General features: G+C 35.0%; 1 protein-coding gene across 3 annotated transcripts in view; it reads right to left on the bottom strand.

Moving 5' to 3' along the window:
* Window positions 1-18323, bottom strand: part of Micu1 (mitochondrial calcium uptake 1) — a 188595-nt gene that overhangs the window by 127957 nt on the left and 42315 nt on the right. For all 3 annotated transcript variants that reach the window (XM_046419603.2, XM_046419604.2, XM_046419605.2), the window contains exons 3-5: window positions 17370-17544; window positions 11854-12016; window positions 1179-1222 (exon numbers count right to left, since the gene is read on the bottom strand). In XM_046419603.2, the coding sequence (XP_046275559.1) occupies window positions 1179-1222; window positions 11854-12016; window positions 17370-17544 (382 nt within the window). The remainder of the gene's footprint in view (window positions 1-1178; window positions 1223-11853; window positions 12017-17369; window positions 17545-18323) is intronic.

The following is an 18323-nucleotide window of genomic DNA, read 5'->3' as shown; positions in this document are numbered from 1 at the left end:
AAAACCAGGGACACTCTATCACTAAGTTCTACCCCAACCCTTTTTATGTATTTATTTTTTATTTCAAGACAAGGTCTTGTGAAATTGCCAAGGCTAGCATTGAACTTGCAAGCCCCTGCCCTACCTCCAGCTTCCAGAGTAGCTGAGATTATAGGCATGCATCATATGCCTGGCTAATAATGGCATTTTTTTTTTTTGATGCCCATCCTTCTTGCCCCCAAGTCCCAGAGACTGTTTCACCCCAGCAGAAGGAAAATACCTGAAGTCACATGTATGACTCTGACCTCCTTATAACTGCACTCCAACTCTAACCCATCCAGGTAGAGGGTCTGGAAACGAATTCCTTTTGAAACTGTTTATACTCACTAGTTCCTAAAAAGTCTTCCTGCATTCTCAGGGGTATAGCACTCCAATTAGAAGATGGCTGGCCTATGTCCTAGCTCTGCATCTCAGACAGACATTCTGTCTAGTATATTTTGGTTGGTACCCAGGGTGAATGCCAGGATGAATGGATGTCTGTGGAGCAAAAAGGGATTAGGAAGGGGCCCTCCTGGAAGAAAACTTTTGCAGTGGTGGGTAGGGATGGACTGAGAGGTGAGGAGAGGAAACCAGAGAAGCTGAATGGCTATGGAAAACTGCTGAAGTACTGGAGCTCTCAGAACCTGACTTCTGATCTTGCAGGTGGTTGGTCTCCTTTGCTGGCAACCCCATCTCCAGTGTATCAGCTTCCTCCCTTGCTCACAGGCAGCAGCTATTATGTAATCCAGATAGTTTCTCCATTGTCACATATATACACTTGTACATAAATTAATGATGAAGCTATGATCTGAGAAATGCATCATTAAATGATTTCATTACTGTATGAATACCATTCTGTGGAGTTGCTTATTAATGCTTATAATGACTACTGAGTTAATATTCAAAAGTTAACAAACACCGAATTAGCTCTCAATAAGAGTAGACAACCTGTGAAGAGTCACCTCACATAGAAAAATATAACAGAACATTCTGTTTGATTCTTTCTGTAGAAGCATTTGAAGGCACAGACCTGCTAACTTAAACATGCTTTCTGTAAAATAACCAGGTATTCAGGAATCTCTCACACGTGATTCTAGAGGAACTTGAAAGTCTTCTTAGTAAACAACAGGATACACATCAAAGTGTCACAATTTGCTCACCTTTCCATCAAAGCGTTTTATTATATACTGATCCAGGCCCAAGTCTGAAAAAGAGAGAAAAAAAAAATGAGCTACTGATTCTAACTCAACTGAAACATATAAAAGAACAAATCTCAGTTTTGTTTCCAGATACTCAATTAAATGTACTAGACAGTTTAGCTACAACATTTATTCTAAGGCCATGAGAATGAATATTCTGTCCCACTTTCAGATTCAAAGTTTTTAAGTCCTAAAAGATACCAACCTTTTATTTTACATATCAGAAAAGTGAGATTGACAGGGTACAAGCTGCATGTGCAAACTTATTTAACAATAGAGTCAAATTAGGACTCCTGACTCCTCCCGGGGGGGGGGGGTGCTCTTTCTATTATATTACCTATAATTAAGGTGAAGGACAATATTTAAACAGAATGCATAATATTATTTTTGTATCAATTTAAAGAAAAGAGTTCAATACCAAAAGAACTTTTGCAACAAAGCTCAAGAGACCATCTTAATATATCATCCTAATATAGGGAGTCAGGGGAAATAGAGAATACCTAGGTTTGAATTCTGAGCACTGTGAAAGACATAAGTACATACATTGTGTTTGATTGACAGGGATGTTTTTGTCTCTGCATAATGTTTTATTCCCCATACTTGATACAATACTTGATCAATAGATACTACAAAAGAATGTATGAATAACATACAATTCCTTCTTTGAAGAGTTCCAATTGTGAGAAAGACATATGGGTATGATAATTAACATTATAAGGGAGCATACAATTAGTTCAATAAAAGGGTACTTTGTAGGAGTTCTGAAAGTAATCAGTTCCCAACTATATTTTTTTGTATAATTACTCAATCCTTTTCTTTCATGTCTTACCATATTCATGCTAGTTTAGACAGGAATATACTGTCCACAGTGTTATAACCAATTACCACTGCTCCCAGAAAATTTTTGCATTTCTCCTTCCACAAATTTTGTTACACATTCTCCTTACAGGAAATGTGTTTCATCTTCTAGAAGCCTGCCCTGAACAAAATGAATCACTGATTATAAAAGAAACAGATAATTTAGGAAACAGAAAGAAATTTTAAAACAATTCTAATTCAAAACTTCACAAATATTCAAGAAAATATTAGTCAAAAAGATAGAATAAGCTTCTGTTATAAAACAAACAAGAAAGAGTTATAGACAATTAAAATTCTGCCTATCTCCCCCTATTTTTCAATATACTGTCAAAAGAGAAGAAAAGGTAACTTCCCAGACTACTGACAAAAAGATAGCAGGATGGAAAGCAGAAAATATATGACAAAGTCATATTCTACAGGACCTACAAACAGAAAAAATATCCAAAAAATATTAGCAGAAACTCTCTCAAAACTGGAGAGACACAAACTAATACTTTAACCAAGGGTTCTAAAACAGGATGAACAAAAACCTATCTACATTCAGTGTATGCTTGTGAAATCTTAGAATAGTGAGGATAACTCTGTGAGCCAGGCATGATGGTGCATGCCTGTAATATCAGTGGCTCAGGAGGCTAAGGCAGGAGAATCATGAGTTTGAGGCCAGCCTCAGCAACTTAGTGAGGCCCTACACAGTAAGACTTGTCTTGAAATAAAAAATGAAAAGGGCTGGAAATGTAGCTCGGTGGTAGAGCATCCCTGGGCTAAATCCTCAGTACTACCCCACTCCACCCCCTGCCAAAAGAAAGAGAAACTCTTAACAGATTTCCAGGAAATGAAACTTCCTAGATACTTTAAAAATAAATAAGTATTAGGCTAGAATCAGATGTCTCATGAGTAAAACGTGGTTCATCATAAAGGCTAATAATGCTTACTAACTGGAGCAGCACTGTCCAACAGAAACATAATATTAATAACAAATATAAGTGTATTTTAAGTTTTTCTAACAGCTATTTTTAAAAAGATGTTAAAAGAGATGGGTATGATAGCGCATCCCTGTAATCTCAGCTTCTTGGGAGGCTAAGGCAGGAGGACTGGATATTTGGGGCCAGCCTGGGCAAATTGTGGAGACACTGTCTCAAAATAAAATTTTTAAAGGGCTGGGGGTGTAGCTCAGTGGTAGAGCACTTGTCTAGCATGTGAGATTTACCAAACAATGTAGTAATTCTAAATAAGATGCACCTAATAAGAAAGTTTCAAAAAATTGATGGAATCAAAAGGATATGTACACAAATTCACAATTTAAGTCAGAAATTTACAGTCTTCTCTCAACAATTCATAGAGAAGAAAACTGACACTCAGTAAAGCTATACAAGGGAGAAAGCAGAAGTGGTTGCCTGAGAGTTGGAGAGCAGGGAAGACAGGAAAAGAAGAATTGCAAATGGGAATGAAGAAGAGGATCATACGGTACTTTTCCCCATTCACAAATAGGGAAAATGTTCATTATATTGATTGTGGTGATGGTTTCACTAGTATGTATATATGACTAATATATAAAAACTCATCAAACACTTTGTAATGTTTAAAACACTATGTGATGTTTATTTTATGTTAATCATAACTCAATAGAGCAGTTAAAAAGAGATAGTATAAACCATCAAGGAAAAGATAGATACACTTGAAAGTATTAATACTGACAACTTTTGTAATCAAAAATTACCACAAACAAAATAAAAAATTCCCAGAATAAAATATATCTGCAATGCATATAACAGATTCCAATAAAGAATATATAAAGTATTTTTACTAATCAAAAAGAAAATCAAATAGAGAATACAAACAGGCAATTCATGGAAATGATAATGTGAGTGGTCAATAACATGCAGAAATGATAAGCCCCACTTGCTTTTATGACAAAGGTCATGAAAATTATCATGGTTGATGAATCCAGACTACAATGGCTATCAGTTATCTAAGTCTAGTGCTTTTCTTTAGATAAAACTTTGATGACTGGTCAGTTAGTATATTAGAACCAAGAAATAATAGTAAAATGTGAAATAAAACCACAAAAATACAATAATTTACTCCCATCAGTCTGCTAAACATTTAAGTCTGATATTATCAAGTTCTGACAGGAATGCACAGGAGGAAACTCTTGGAAAGAACACAAATTATTGTATGTACTCTAGAAAAAAAACTGGCAATATCTGGCAAATGTGAAAAGGAAAGTTCCCTATGGGCCAGCAAATCCATTTCCAGGTATATCTTGAAAATAACTTTCCAAGTACACAAGAAGAGACAAATAGAAGACTCATTACTGTATGGTTTATCATAGGAAAAACAGGCATAGTAGATTCGACTATTATCTTTGAATATTCACTTCCTTTCCAGTAACCTCCATGGGGAAAAAAAAAAACCAAAAACCTGGACTATAGGCTGTTATGTGACTTGCTATGGCCAATGAGATGTTAGCAGTTAGGATACAAGCACCCTTAAAATGGCCTTTCTCAAGTTGGCTTGCTTTCTTGCACCTCTTTAACCACTATGAGGACAGATCCTAGTCAGACTTGTGGTCTTAAAAAAAAAAATGATAAAAGCAGATAAATGATAAAACATACAGAGCAAACCTGACATATCTGCTAACGAAACCATAAAGCAAAGCTACCCTAGCCTAGACTGTGAATCCCTAGCCTTCTATAGAGCAAAGCCAGCTGAGATAGAAAAGAGCAGTTTTTGACGTGCAGATTCATGAGCCAAATAATGCTTTTATGCCACTGTCATTTTGTGGTTATTTGTTACAAAGCAAAGGGAGAGAGGAAGCAAAAAAGTGAGGGGCGGGGGGACTGTTCAAAAAGTATATACTTTTAGTTAATACTATTTACCTATACACTTAAAAATGGTTAAAATGATAAACTTTATGTGCTTATGACAATTTTTTAAAAAGGATGTGAGCAACATGCTGACATAGTGATCTCCCCCATCCCCTTTTTCAAATATTGTGCCTTTCTCATTTTAAATCTCCACCTTCTGTAATCTGCTTAGACAGATTTGAACTCAAGCTATCCTAGTAATTAAAATAAACCATTTCAATGAGAAGATAACACAGCAACTTAAATCAGTGAACACGCCACTTCTACACTGAGGCAACTCATGGCAGAAAGAGGTCTTTCCAGACACATTCAGCAAATTTAACCATTTCAAATTTATTCAAGATGTTATAGAAAACTGTTAACTACAGCTATAGTAAATAGATGTTCAATGAATTCAGAGTGTACAATTAATGACTGATAAACCCCCAGGCATTCCATAATTAGATGAGGCCCCTTTTCTGTGGCTCATGTAAAATATCTGTTACGTAACATGTTCTATACAATTAAATTATAATGTATCAAATTGTAAGAAAATATCCAGAAGAATAAGGGAATCATCTTAGACTTAAGTGTTAAAACATGTTTGTCCTTATGTAAAAATTTTAACTTATTTTCTATAAATTTTGCAGTCTATAACCATTCATTTCTTATCCTTTACAAGTATTAATCTTCATATAATCAAAGATGGCTCAGTTTCAGATTTCAACAACATCTCATATATATTTAATTTTTGAGTGAAGGTTAGAACTCTGATTTGGTATATAAAGGTCATGAAAATTATGATGGTTGATGAATCCAGACTACAATGGCTATCAGATATCTAAGCCTAGTGCTTTTCTTTGGATAAAACTTTGATGACTGGTCAGTTATTTCTATAGTATATTAGAAATAATTTAGTGTGACCTTTCTGTTTGACTTCAACTTACATGATTTTTTCCCCCTAAAATCATGTTCATTAAATGCGTTGAAGTCATTTGCATCATCAGTGTAATGCAAATACAACAGTGATAGAAGGTGGATAACATTTACTGAGCACTTGCTTTGTTTTAGATACTGTTCTTGATGCACATTATTACTTCATTCAATTCTCCTTGCAAGTATACAGGAGTTGAAAACTGTAGTCCTTAGGTCAAATCCAGGCAATCTACATTTTCTTTTTTCCTTTTCTTCTTTATAGTTCAATAGCTAAGGTGTGTTTACCATTTTGCCTCTTGGCCTGTCAAGCCTTAAATATTTACTGTCTGGTCTTTTGAGAAAAAGTTTTCTGTTCTCTAAGAGCATATCAGCTGGTGTCTGGTGCCTAAAAAAAAAAAAATCAGCACTTTTTTTTGTTTATTTTATTTTTGCAGTACTGGGGATTAAACCCAGGGGTGCTCTACCACTGAGCTACCCCCTTCCCCCTTTTTAAAATTTTGAAACAGGGCTCACTAAATTGCCCAGGCTGGCCTGGAATTCAATATCCTCCTGCTTCAGCCTCCTGAGTAGTTGGGATTACAGATGTGTCACAGTGCCTGACAAGTTAGCACTGTTTTCAATGTATTTAGCCTTCAGAACCTTTGTTCTGCTCAGGATGACATGACACAATTAAAACCAAGAATCAATAGGTGGGATAGATTCAAACTAAAAGCTTCTTCTTAGCAAAAAAAAAAAAAAAAAAAAAAAATCAGTGAGGTGAATAGAGAGCCTACAGAATGGGAGCAAATTTTTACCCCTCACACATCAGATATAGCACTAATCTCTAGGATATACAAAGCACTCAAAAACCTTAACACCAAAAAAACCCAAATAACCCAATCAAAAAATGGGCCAAGGAACTGAACAAACACTTCTCAGAAGATGATATACAATCAATCAATAAACATATTAAAAAATGTTCAACATCTAGCAATTAGAAAAATGCAAATCAAAACTACTGTAAGATATCATCTCACTCCAGTCAGAATGGCAGCTATCAAGAATACAAAAAAAAAAAAAAAAAAAATACAAACAACAATAAGCATCAGCCAGGCTGTGGAGCGAAAGGTACACTCAAACATTGCTGGTGGGACTGCAAATTGGTACAGCCAATATGGAAAGCAGTATGGAGATTGCTTGAAAAACTTAGAATGAAACCACCAGCTATCCCACTCCTTGGTTTATACCCAAAGGACTTAAAAACAGCATACTACAGGGACACAGCCACCTCAATGTTTATAGCAGCACAATTCACAACAGCTAAATTGCAGAACCAACCCAGATGCTCTTCAGTAGATGAATGGATAAGGAAACTGTGGTATATATACACAATGGCACATTATTCAGCATTAAAAAAGAATAAAATCATGGCATTTTCAGGCAAATGGATGAAGTTGGAGAATACAACGCTAAGTGAAGTAAGCCAATCCCCCCAAATCAAAGGCTGAATATTTTCTTTTGCTATGAGGATGCTGACTCATAATGGCGATGCAGTGTGTGTGTGTGGGGGGGGGGGGCGTGGGGGACAGCATGGGAGGAATGGAGGAATTTTAGATACAGCAAAGGGGAGGGAAGGGAAGAGAGGCGGCAGGGGGGTAGGAATGATGGTGGAATGAGTTAGACATCATTACCCTAAGTATAAGACACAAATGGTGTGAAAATACTTTTGTGTATAATCAGTGACTGTACAATTGTGCTCTATATGTGTAATATGAAATGAACTGCATTCTGCCATCATGTATAGCAAATTAGAATAAATAAATAATCTAATTAAAAAAATTTTTAAAAAGATGACACAACACATTAATTTTTGGAAAAAGAATACCATGACTCATATTCCATGTAAATACAGCTCATTGTTAACTCATATAATTCTCTACTCCAGAAGTCAGCAAAGTTCTTCTGCAAAAGGACAGAATGCAAAAGGGTAGAAAGTAAATACTTCAGGTTTATAGGCCACATTTGGTCTCTGCTGCAATTACTGAACTCAGTTATTATAGCTCAAAAGCTGGCATACATAAATGAATAAACATGGCTATGTTTGTAAAATGTCTTGCAAACATTGAAATTTAAGTTTCATATAATTTTCAGGTGTCACAAAATATTCTTGTGATACATTTAAAAATGTTCCAACCATTCTCTGCTCATGGGTCATATAGAAACAGGAGTCATATAGAAACAGTAGTTTGTCAACTTCTACTGCAGGGAAAGTAAATACTATAGGGGAATAAAAACAAAAGTACAACACACATTAGATAAGTGGAGAAAATATTATTGCAAAAATGTTTTTAAAATATATTTATTGTACTATGTAACCAGTGTAAAATAATGTGTCACTAACTAAAAGTGCTCTAGGTGAGAATATCATTAAAAGCATTAAGGGTCATCCTCAGGAGACTACAGGGTCCAGGATTAACTAAATCACAGTAAGATCTGTGTTACTCTTTTTCATCTCTCATGTAGATGATGCATAGGGTCAATCAGTTGGAGATTAGGGAAGAGAAAACAAGGATCCTCCTTATAATAGGGTATGCTTTGCTCTGACCAAAGCTCAAGTTTTCTTTATGAAACATTTAAATTTCTCCTCATGCCCCAGGTTACCAAAATCATTGCCTGCCTATGCAGAACTGGTTACAACAACAGATAGAGCCACTCAAAGCCTAGCGCCTCAAGCAACTACCCAATTCACTACACTAAGGAATGGTGATGACATAGACTTTACAGAAAGGGAAATAAGATGTGTTCAAGTCACAGAGAAAATTTTTTCTCTTCTTAATGAGCTTCCTATTTAACTATGGCTACTCAATTCTTTCTTAATATTCAGTACATGAGTATTTTTATTCAACATTTCACTCTGAAATTCATCAGCTCTCTACTCATTTCAAAACAGCTTAATTTTAGGGCTTCATATAGTCTATGCTTCATGATTATTTTTGAACAGTTCTAAAACTAAAACTTACAAATTTAGATCTCATGGGTATCCTAGGATACGAGATGTGTGAAGTCATGACAAAACAAAGTTGACATATGAGCTGCTGGCTACAGTCCAGCCATCTGATAGAAATTCAAACTATAAAAAAACTTACAGACTCACTATTCTTTATTTCAACTCATAAGAATAATATACTTTACTTCTGCTGCATCAACATTTGTGGGAATTCCAGTTCATAGGCAAATGAAAAGGAAGCCAATTTCTCATTGAATTTCATTTTAATATATTAGAATTTCTCCTCATGATTATAATTATTATTCTGACTTTTTATGTAAAAGAAAAATGTACTTGGCATCTTGGATACTTAGCAACTATTTTGCTTATGTAATAATAGGTCTTTCAACAATTACAAAATGGGGTGGGGGATGCAGTTTAGTGTAGAGAACTTGCCAAGCACAGGCCCTGGGTTTAACTGCTAACACCACAAAAACAAACAAAACCCCTAAATGTCAAAATATATGAAAGCCATCATAATACACAATGATTTCTAAAAGGATAAAAATAATATTCCTCAAACAATAAATTAACTTTAGTGGACTATCTAAAAAGTCTTGTTTCATTTTCATTGTCTCAACAGAAACAAAATACACTCATCTTTAAAAGTTACTGATACAAATGAGATTTTACCTGAACAGTTTATTTTTATAGGAACAAAAATATTTTACTATCATAAAAATCAGGAAATATCTTCCAATCCTCTTCTCTCTACTTTACTCTCTTCCATATTTCACAAAACAAGGTCCTGAATCAAATTTAAAGGAATATAAGCCTAAAGTTTAATGTTTATTTTAAAAGACTGGTTACTCTATGACAGCAGGAATTAATTACTGCATCCCCGAATCCATAGCAGATTCAATAACCAACAATTGTAGAATTATTTATTTTATTAAAAAAAAATGTTTATACATTTTTTGAGATGAGGTACTGTGGATTGAAATCGGGAGCACTCAACCATTGAGCCACATCCCTGGCCCTATTTTGTATTTTATTTAGAAACAGGGTCTCCCTGAGTTGCTTAACACCTCGCTTTTGCTAAGGCTGGCTTTGAACTCACAATCCTCCTGCCTCAGCCTCCCAAGCCACTGGAATTACAGTCATGCGCCACTGTGCCTGGCAACATTTGCAGAATTAATAAATGTGAAGTCTGTTAGGAGAAAAAAAAAAGAAGCACACAAAGAATAATAAAATACTTTCTTCTAGTGTCAACATCCAGAGATTTTTCATTTTGGTAGCTTCCTTTTCAGGTGCTTTCTACCTGAGTGAAATACAAAGGGCAGAGGAAATATTCAACATCATAAGGATACAATCAGTAAAATCCAGACTATGGGAAATTCTATAATACAAATGACCTCCATTCTTTCACTTCAATCATGAAGTCTTTATAGTGACTTTTCCAAAGTATTCTTACAAAGACAGTATTCTACAGTTTCTGATCTGTTATCTAAGCAGTAAGCAGGTGACCTCATAAAGATTTCCTTCAATGCTGGAGCCAAAAAGAATGGAAAACAAAACAAAATCTCAGCCAGTATTTGCAGATTGGCTCTTAGCTTAGGTTTAACATTTAGTCAAGCTACCTACAACTCTTGACTTGAATTTTACCTCTTCTTTGCATTGAGTCCAAAGATCAGTAAAAGACACAAGCCCACTTAAATCTTTTTCAGTCACTTCTGTCCCACAGCATACATGCTGTACTCCAGATTCTTCAGTGTATGTGATGACCCTTCAAAAGGTCATCCTTCCCAGGTTGTGTAGTCTGTATGTTGCTTGGCCTGGGTGGCAATGGGCAGTATACTGCATATCTTTAATTTTTTTTTTTTGGTAGATGACACAGAGGAAGCCACTTAAGTCCTGGATGGATGAAAGAAAGGACAAGCTTTTGTGCTAGTTAGTAGCTCAGTGAACTTCTGGACAAGTGTCAAATGTACACTCAAAACTTTTTGAGAACAAGTTGTATTGCTCACCTCCCTCCCTCCCAAATGTTAAGCCACACTAGGAACATAGCTGCTGTTCCTATGGCTGCTGCTGACCTGGGAAACAGGGATGGGAGGCAAAATTGCCACAAAGCTTTGTCACTAAAATTTAGTAGGCTCTTTCCTCAGTGAGTTCTCCCCTGGTTATGAGCTGATTAGTTGGCAGAATTTTTAAAAAGTTGATTCTTATCTCTTTTCCAGCTTAATGGTTGCTTCAATAGAAAGTCTGTATCCTGGTGCTCCCTACTTGATCCTTTTTCCTAAAGTATCTCCCAGATACATTCTTAAATTATTATATTTAACTTGAAGCTATTTCTTTCCACACACCTTGTTTGTTCAGATTGTTTTCTCTAAATAAGCCATTCTCTTTTTAAAAAATTTTTAGTTGTAGATGGATACGATACCTTTATTTTATTTATTCATTTTTATGTGACGCTGAGGATTGAACCCAGTGCCTCACAAGAGTTCTACCAGTGAGAATCCAGTGCTTGGCAAGAGTTCTATCACTGAACTACAACCCCAACCCCCTTTCCCCCTATTCTTTACTTGTCTTTTATTCAAACCTACAAAATTTCTCTAAAGAGCATCCTCCAAATTTCCACATTGAGCTAAGTGGTTCTTCTTTCCACTGCCACAGGACATCTGCATAATATTCTTCTACAAATTCCTAAAATCACCTATTTCTGTGTTTATCTCCCTTGCTAAAAAAATAAGTCAATAGCAGTTACATGTATATTGCATTGACCTTGGGGACATTCTCATTATAGGTAATGAATGAGACAGAGAGGCACAGTCTCCTTAGCCCCTACTCCTTGCCACACTGAACTGCAGGCTCCCCTCTTTTGTACTACTAAACTCCAGTACAACACCTGACATGCAATAACTATACAGTGAATATAATAATGTCACGGACCTATAAAATTTATGCACCACAAATGTAAAATAGCCTATAACAAAATAAGTATCACAATCTGATTTTTCACTTTAGCACCTACGTTCTGGTTGTTTTTCATTGGGTGTTATGGATCGCACAAAATCTTGTGGAGTCATAAACACTTCTACTTCACCAGGCTCATTGATTACTTTCAAGGTGGCAAAGTATCGGAAGATTTTGTCTGGTGTGGAGTAGGCTCGGATCCTGTTCTCATATTCCATCACCTAAAATTAGAAATTTAAAGAATGTTACTATATTTAAGCAATGTTTATATACTCCCATCTTTAATGCTCATTAATTTTCATATATATGTCTCATCTTATTTTTGGAGAAATTTATGTTACCACTCTTTCTATAATGAGGTTTTTTTTTATGTTACAAATAAGCCTGACTTAAAATTTTAAAAATTTCTTTCTTGTAACATACCATTTATAACTCAGTTGAAGCAATGTTCATGTAACTTTTGTTTAGACGCCTTTTTTTTTAAAGAATTGTCTAGTTTCTTAAATAACTGAAAGCTAGCAAAATTTAAAAACACCATAAAAGAATCCAAAAGGTCTTAATAACATGGTGCAATGTCATATACATAGTAGCCTACAGGTTCTTAAATACCAAGTTTTTGAAGAAAGGGACTGACTTTACTCTTCTCACTTTTATGAGAGGAAATTTCCTCAATCCTAAAAGAAAACAGACTTGAGATTTCATGACTGTAAATAGTTATCAGGCCTTTAAAAACAAAGTACATTAAATGATGGCACAGAAAAATGAAATTACATACCATGGAAACTCAAATTTTAATAGGTCTGAAGCAACAGATTTTTACTTTTTTTTTTTGTACCGGGGATTGAACTCAGTCAGAGGTATCTGACCAACATGTACTGAGCAACATTCCCAGCTTTATTTTTTGTATTTTATTGAGAGACAGGGTCTCATTTAGTTGCTTAGCACCTTGCCTTTGCTGAGGCTGACTTTGAATTGCAATTTTCCTGCCTCAGCCTCCCAAGCCACTGGGATTATAGGTGCATGCCACTGTGCTGGCAAATTTTTACTTTTCACTACAGGATTAAGCAAACTACCAAACTACTGTATGATCTTTTACATATAGCATTATTTACAAAGGGTTAGAGTTGGTAATGCACATAAGCAAATGTTTGACAACAAAATCATGTATGTTGGGGCTGGGGTTATAGCTCAGTGTAGAGCATTTGCCTAGCCAGTGTTGGATCCTCAGCACCACATAAAAATAAATAACTAAATAAAATTAAGGTATTGTGTCCATCTACAATTTTTTTAAATTAAGTATGTCATACATTAATTAACAGTGCAACATATTAATATTGTATCTCATTCCCTTATCTGCCATATAAGCTCCTATGCTAAGCATAGAACATATAAAATATTATTCTCAATCATATATACTACTTTGGTGAAGACATTTATCTTATCTTTAATTTTGAATGTTGAGGTAGCCAAAAATAAATACTATATTATAAATGGGTACAAAATGTATTAAAGCAATAAAACCTAAACTCATCAATTCATTAATGTTAAGAAAAACATTCATGTTTGCAATTTGTCACATTAACATAGCAATTCCTGTACAGATCAGCCCTGACTAGATGTCACTTTGGGGTCATTGGTAGTAACTGTTTAACAATGGTTTCAATATCACTACCAGATGTGCTTTTAGCAATTAAGAAAAGACTGCTAATTTATAACTACATGACAAAAATTCAATGCTAACTTGAATTAAAATCTGAATAGATTTCAGAGAAATCTTTATCAAAAGACTAAACATCGGCAAACAATAAGTAGCTTTTCAAACCCTTAGAAGCTTTAAGACTTAGCCACAGTCATATAAAAAGCATTTTACATTAAACTACAACTGTATGCTGGGTAATACTGACTGCAGAAGAAATATCTTTCTTTAGGCCATCTGGATTTCTCTTCTTCCTCTGAACAACAATAATAACAAAAAGAAAGTTTGAAATGTTTATGGTGTATAAGCTGTAACTATTGCCAAAGAGGGCTTTCTGAACTAAAAAATTAAACCAAATCATATATAAGGTACAAAGATAACATGTAAGTCAGGGATTTTTAAAGCAGAACAATATGGTTTCCTTGTTATGAAAATCACTAAGTTATGCTGTTGAAAATTATTAATTTGATCACAATTTATGCTACAAACACATTTTGCTATTATTAATATAAACCAATGGTTATAAGTTTTTTAAATTTATTTTTTAGTTGTAGTTGGACACAATACCTTTATTTTATTCATTTATTTTTATGTGGTGCTGAGGATCGAACCCAGGGTCTTGCACATGCGAGGTGAGCGCTCTACTGCTGAGCCACAACCCCAGCCCTCTGAGTTTTAATTTGAAAAAATAGGTCAAGGAAAGTAACAGATCTAATGCACTCCTATACTAGTAGAATGAAGTATAGTCATAGTGTACAGTGTGTGTTGTGTGTGTGTGTGTGTTTCTTATCATTATGTCTTGGAGATCAGTTTATATCAAGTTATATGGAGCTGCCTAATTTAAGTAAGCAAGTTAGATGGAAAATTAAAACTATAATAAAGATTTCAGAATATTGGGTTGTGGTTCAGCAGTTGAGCACTAGTATGTGTGAGGCACAGGGTTTGATCCTCAGCACCAAATAAAAATGAAATAAAGACATTGTGTCCATCTACAACTTAAAAAAAAAAAAAAAAAGATTTCAGAATATAACATCTAAGCAAAATAACAAAGGCTTTGAACCAGAAACAGATCATTAAAGATTCTGGGACATTTGATCTAGAGAATAGATAAGGGAATCATGATAGTTCTTTCAAATATTTACCATATTTTCTTGAGTATCATTATATCAAGACACACATCATTAATAAAATTGCCCAACTCAAACATAAAAATTTGAGCATTATGTTTCTTACATGAACTGCACCAAAGAGTAAGTAACCAGATACTAATTGTAACCAAACAATGGATGAGACATTCTTTTTAGAAAAATATTCCATTAATATATGAAAAATATTTGAAAACATTAGAATATCACCATTTTGCAACCACAATGAATTAACAGATCTGGTTTTAAATATCAATAGCTGCTAATATCATAAAGAGAAAAGTAACTACATATTAGTTGTCTCATGATAAAAAAAAAAAAAAAAGAAAAGAAAGAAAGAAAGAAATCACCTCTGGTATTGCCACATGGATCAAATCTAAGTCTGACTGAGCTGCAAAATCCAGTTGTCAATACTCAGGTACAACAAAGAGTAGAGCAACTTGCTGAATTGAATTAATAAGCATCAGTGAAATCTAGACTCCAGGGAATTTTATAGGTTAAATGGCCTGGATTCTGTCACTTGTAGATTTTCATTAAACTCAGAGGTACTTTACCACTGAGCTACATCTCCAACACTTGTTATTTTTTATTTTAAGACTTGTCTCACTAAGTTGCTTAGGGCATTGCTTAATTGCTGAGGCTGGCCTCAAACTTGCAATCCACCTGCCTCAGCCTCCTGATTTACTGGGTTTACAGGTGTGCACCAACATGCCCAGTTCACTTGTAGTTTAAAAGAATTAAAAGACAAGAAAAAGACATACCATCAAAATAAAACAGGCAAGATTACATTATATGTCCAGGAATGAACATTTGAGTGATAAGACTGTAGGAATAAAAAGTCTGTTTTTTAACTGCTCAAGATGCCCAAAGGAAAGAAGGCCAAAGGGAAGAAGCAAGGGTAGTCATGAAGAAGCAGAAGGCCAAAAAGGTGATAGATAAATCTCTTGAGAAAGGGCCTAATAATTTTCGCACAGGTCAGGATATCCCAAATGGACCTCATTTGCTTTGTCAAAAGGTCCCACTCCATCTGATTACAGTGGCAAAGGGCTCTCCTCCATATATAGCTGAAAGTTGCTCCTGCAATTAACCAGTTCCCCCAGGCCTTGCACTGCCAAACAGGTACACAGCAGCTTCTGGAGGCCCATAAATACAGATCAGAGATAAAATAAGAGAAGGAGCAGAAAATATTGGCCTGGGCCAACTCAGTGAGACCCTGTCTCTAAAAAAAAATACAAAATAGGGCTGGGGATATGGCTCAGTGATTGAGTGCCCCTAGGTTGGTCCCTGGTACTCCTCCCCCTGCCCCCCCCCCACAACCAAAAAAAGTAAAAGTTGGGTCATTTTAAAACACGAAAGCCAAATGTTCGCTGTGAGTGTGGATGCTGACTCATAATAGGTGGGGTGGGGGGTGGGAGGTCAAGGTACAGCAGATTGGACAGGGCAGAGTGGGGAGAGGGGAGGATGGGAATGGGAAAGACAGCAGAATGAATTGAACATAACTTCCCATGTTCATATATGAATACACGACCAGTGAAACTCCACATCATGTACAACCATAAGAATGGGAAGTTGGGGCTGGGGATGTGGCTCAAGCGGTAGCGCGCTCTCCTGGCATGCATGCGGCCCGGGTTCAATCCTCAGCACCACATACAAACAAAGATGTTGTGTCTGCCTAAAACTGAAAAATAAATATTAAAAAACATTCTTTCTTCTTCTCTCTCTCTCTCTCTCCTCTCTCTAAAAAAAAATGGGAAGTTTATACTCCATGTATATATGATATTCAAAACACATTCTACTGTCATGTATAACTAAAATAAATAAATAAAAGTTTAAAAAATTTCAGTCATTTTAACTCTGTAAAATGTAAATAAAGCATGGCTATAAATGAAACTGTTAGCACAAGGTAAAGGTCAGCTTTCTTTTGAATTTACTCAGGGCAAAAGAATAAATAAATTTAACTTTATAGAAAAACTAATAAAGTTAAAAAGTATTACAAATAATATATATGATAACATAAAGCCCTGGGAAGACTCAGAAACCAAGAATCACTTGTGATACATAACTTCTGTTCAAATTAAGCTCAATCAGAAACAGATTTGGGGGCTAGAGGTATAGCTAAGTGATGAAGTGCTTGCCTAGCACTAGTAAGCCCCTGTATTTTTAATCACCAGTACCTGTCACCCCTGCAAAAAAAACTGGTGGGAACTGAAAAGACATATTAAACAACTGTTCATCATGAGTGTATGCTGAACTCAAATGCCTAATATCATAGATATTATTATAATGAAATTGAAACTTTTTTTGGGTGTAGAAAAGCTACATAATAGCAGGTTGTGTTAATTACACAAAATCTTGACAGTAATCTGAAGTTTATGCTATCCTCAAAGTTACTCAGTTTTCTGGAAGTTATTTTTCCAAGAAAATTTATTCTCCCTTTATAACTTGACCTCATAAATCAGAAGTACTACAAAGAATATATGAGAAGACGAGCACTTAAAAGATCCATAAAGCAAGAATCAGTTTAGGTAGTTGAACTGAAAGAACTAAGGAAGAATATACTGGTCATTACTGTTTAATTTCACATTCATAAGTACCTTTGGTTTAGAACATGATGGAAAATAGCAAAGAGGTAAACAGCTTAGAAGTGAATATGAACCATTTAAAATACATAATAAAACTGCATTGGTCTACTTTAGGATATAATTCCAATTAACATAAAATTTTGTTCCATACTTTTCTGTCTCTGAATCCTGATCGTTTCTTCTTTTTTTCTTCTGGATAAGGCTCAAGACAATTATCAGCAGCCTTTTTTTCATGGTTATAAACTTCCCCTTCATCTTTATTCTTCCCTTTATCATCAGTGTCATTCTTTAAGTTGTTTACAAATGGTGGAGATTCTGCATGGGCCCTGAATGTGCAAAAAAAAAAATCTAGATTAATCATGAAGGTCCATTTATTAGCCAAACAAGCAGTCACAGATACAGTTCAGCAGGAGCAACAGCAATGAAATTTGTCAAAAATTCTACATGAAGAAGTTCCTCAAGAAACTAACAGTAGATCTACCATTTGACCCTGCAATTCTATTTCCAGTTACATATCAAAACAACCAAAATCAGGATCTCAAGTGATAACTGTACACTCAGGTTCATAGCAGCACTATTTATAGTACTTAAAACATGGAAGCAACCCAATTGTCAATTCGTGGATAAATGGATAAACAAAATGTGTGTGTGTGTGTGTGTGTGTGTGTATTTGTGTACAGTGGAATATTATTCAGCGTTTAAAAAGGAAATTCTGTCACATGCAACAAGAATGAATTGAAGATGTTAAGTGAAATAAGCCAGAAACAAAAAGACAAATAATGTACAATGCTACTTACATGAGTTACTTAGAGTAGTTAAATTCATAGAAATGGAAAAGAGAATGGTGATTACTAGGGGCTGAGGAAGAACAGGAAAGTTATTTAAAAAAACCTGTTTCACAATGAATATACTTCCAATCAAAGTATATACTTAAGAATGGTTCTATGATGGTAAATTTTATGTTGTTGTTTCTCTTACTACAGTTACACAAGTACTTAAAGAAGAAATGGAAACCTACAAGAATAAAAACAATCTCTAACACACACACACACACAATTCTACATGAAGACAACTGATCTGCTAGATTTTTGAGATCCATTCAATT

This window comes from Marmota monax, unplaced genomic scaffold, assembly GCF_021218885.2.
Source record: "Marmota monax isolate L192 unplaced genomic scaffold, Marmota_monax_Labrador192_F-V1.1 WCK01_AAM20220418_F8-fsc00019, whole genome shotgun sequence".
NCBI classification, from domain to species: domain Eukaryota; kingdom Metazoa; phylum Chordata; class Mammalia; order Rodentia; family Sciuridae; genus Marmota; species Marmota monax.
Note: the sequence above shows the minus strand (reverse complement) of the source record. Positions and strands in the feature narration are given on the sequence as shown.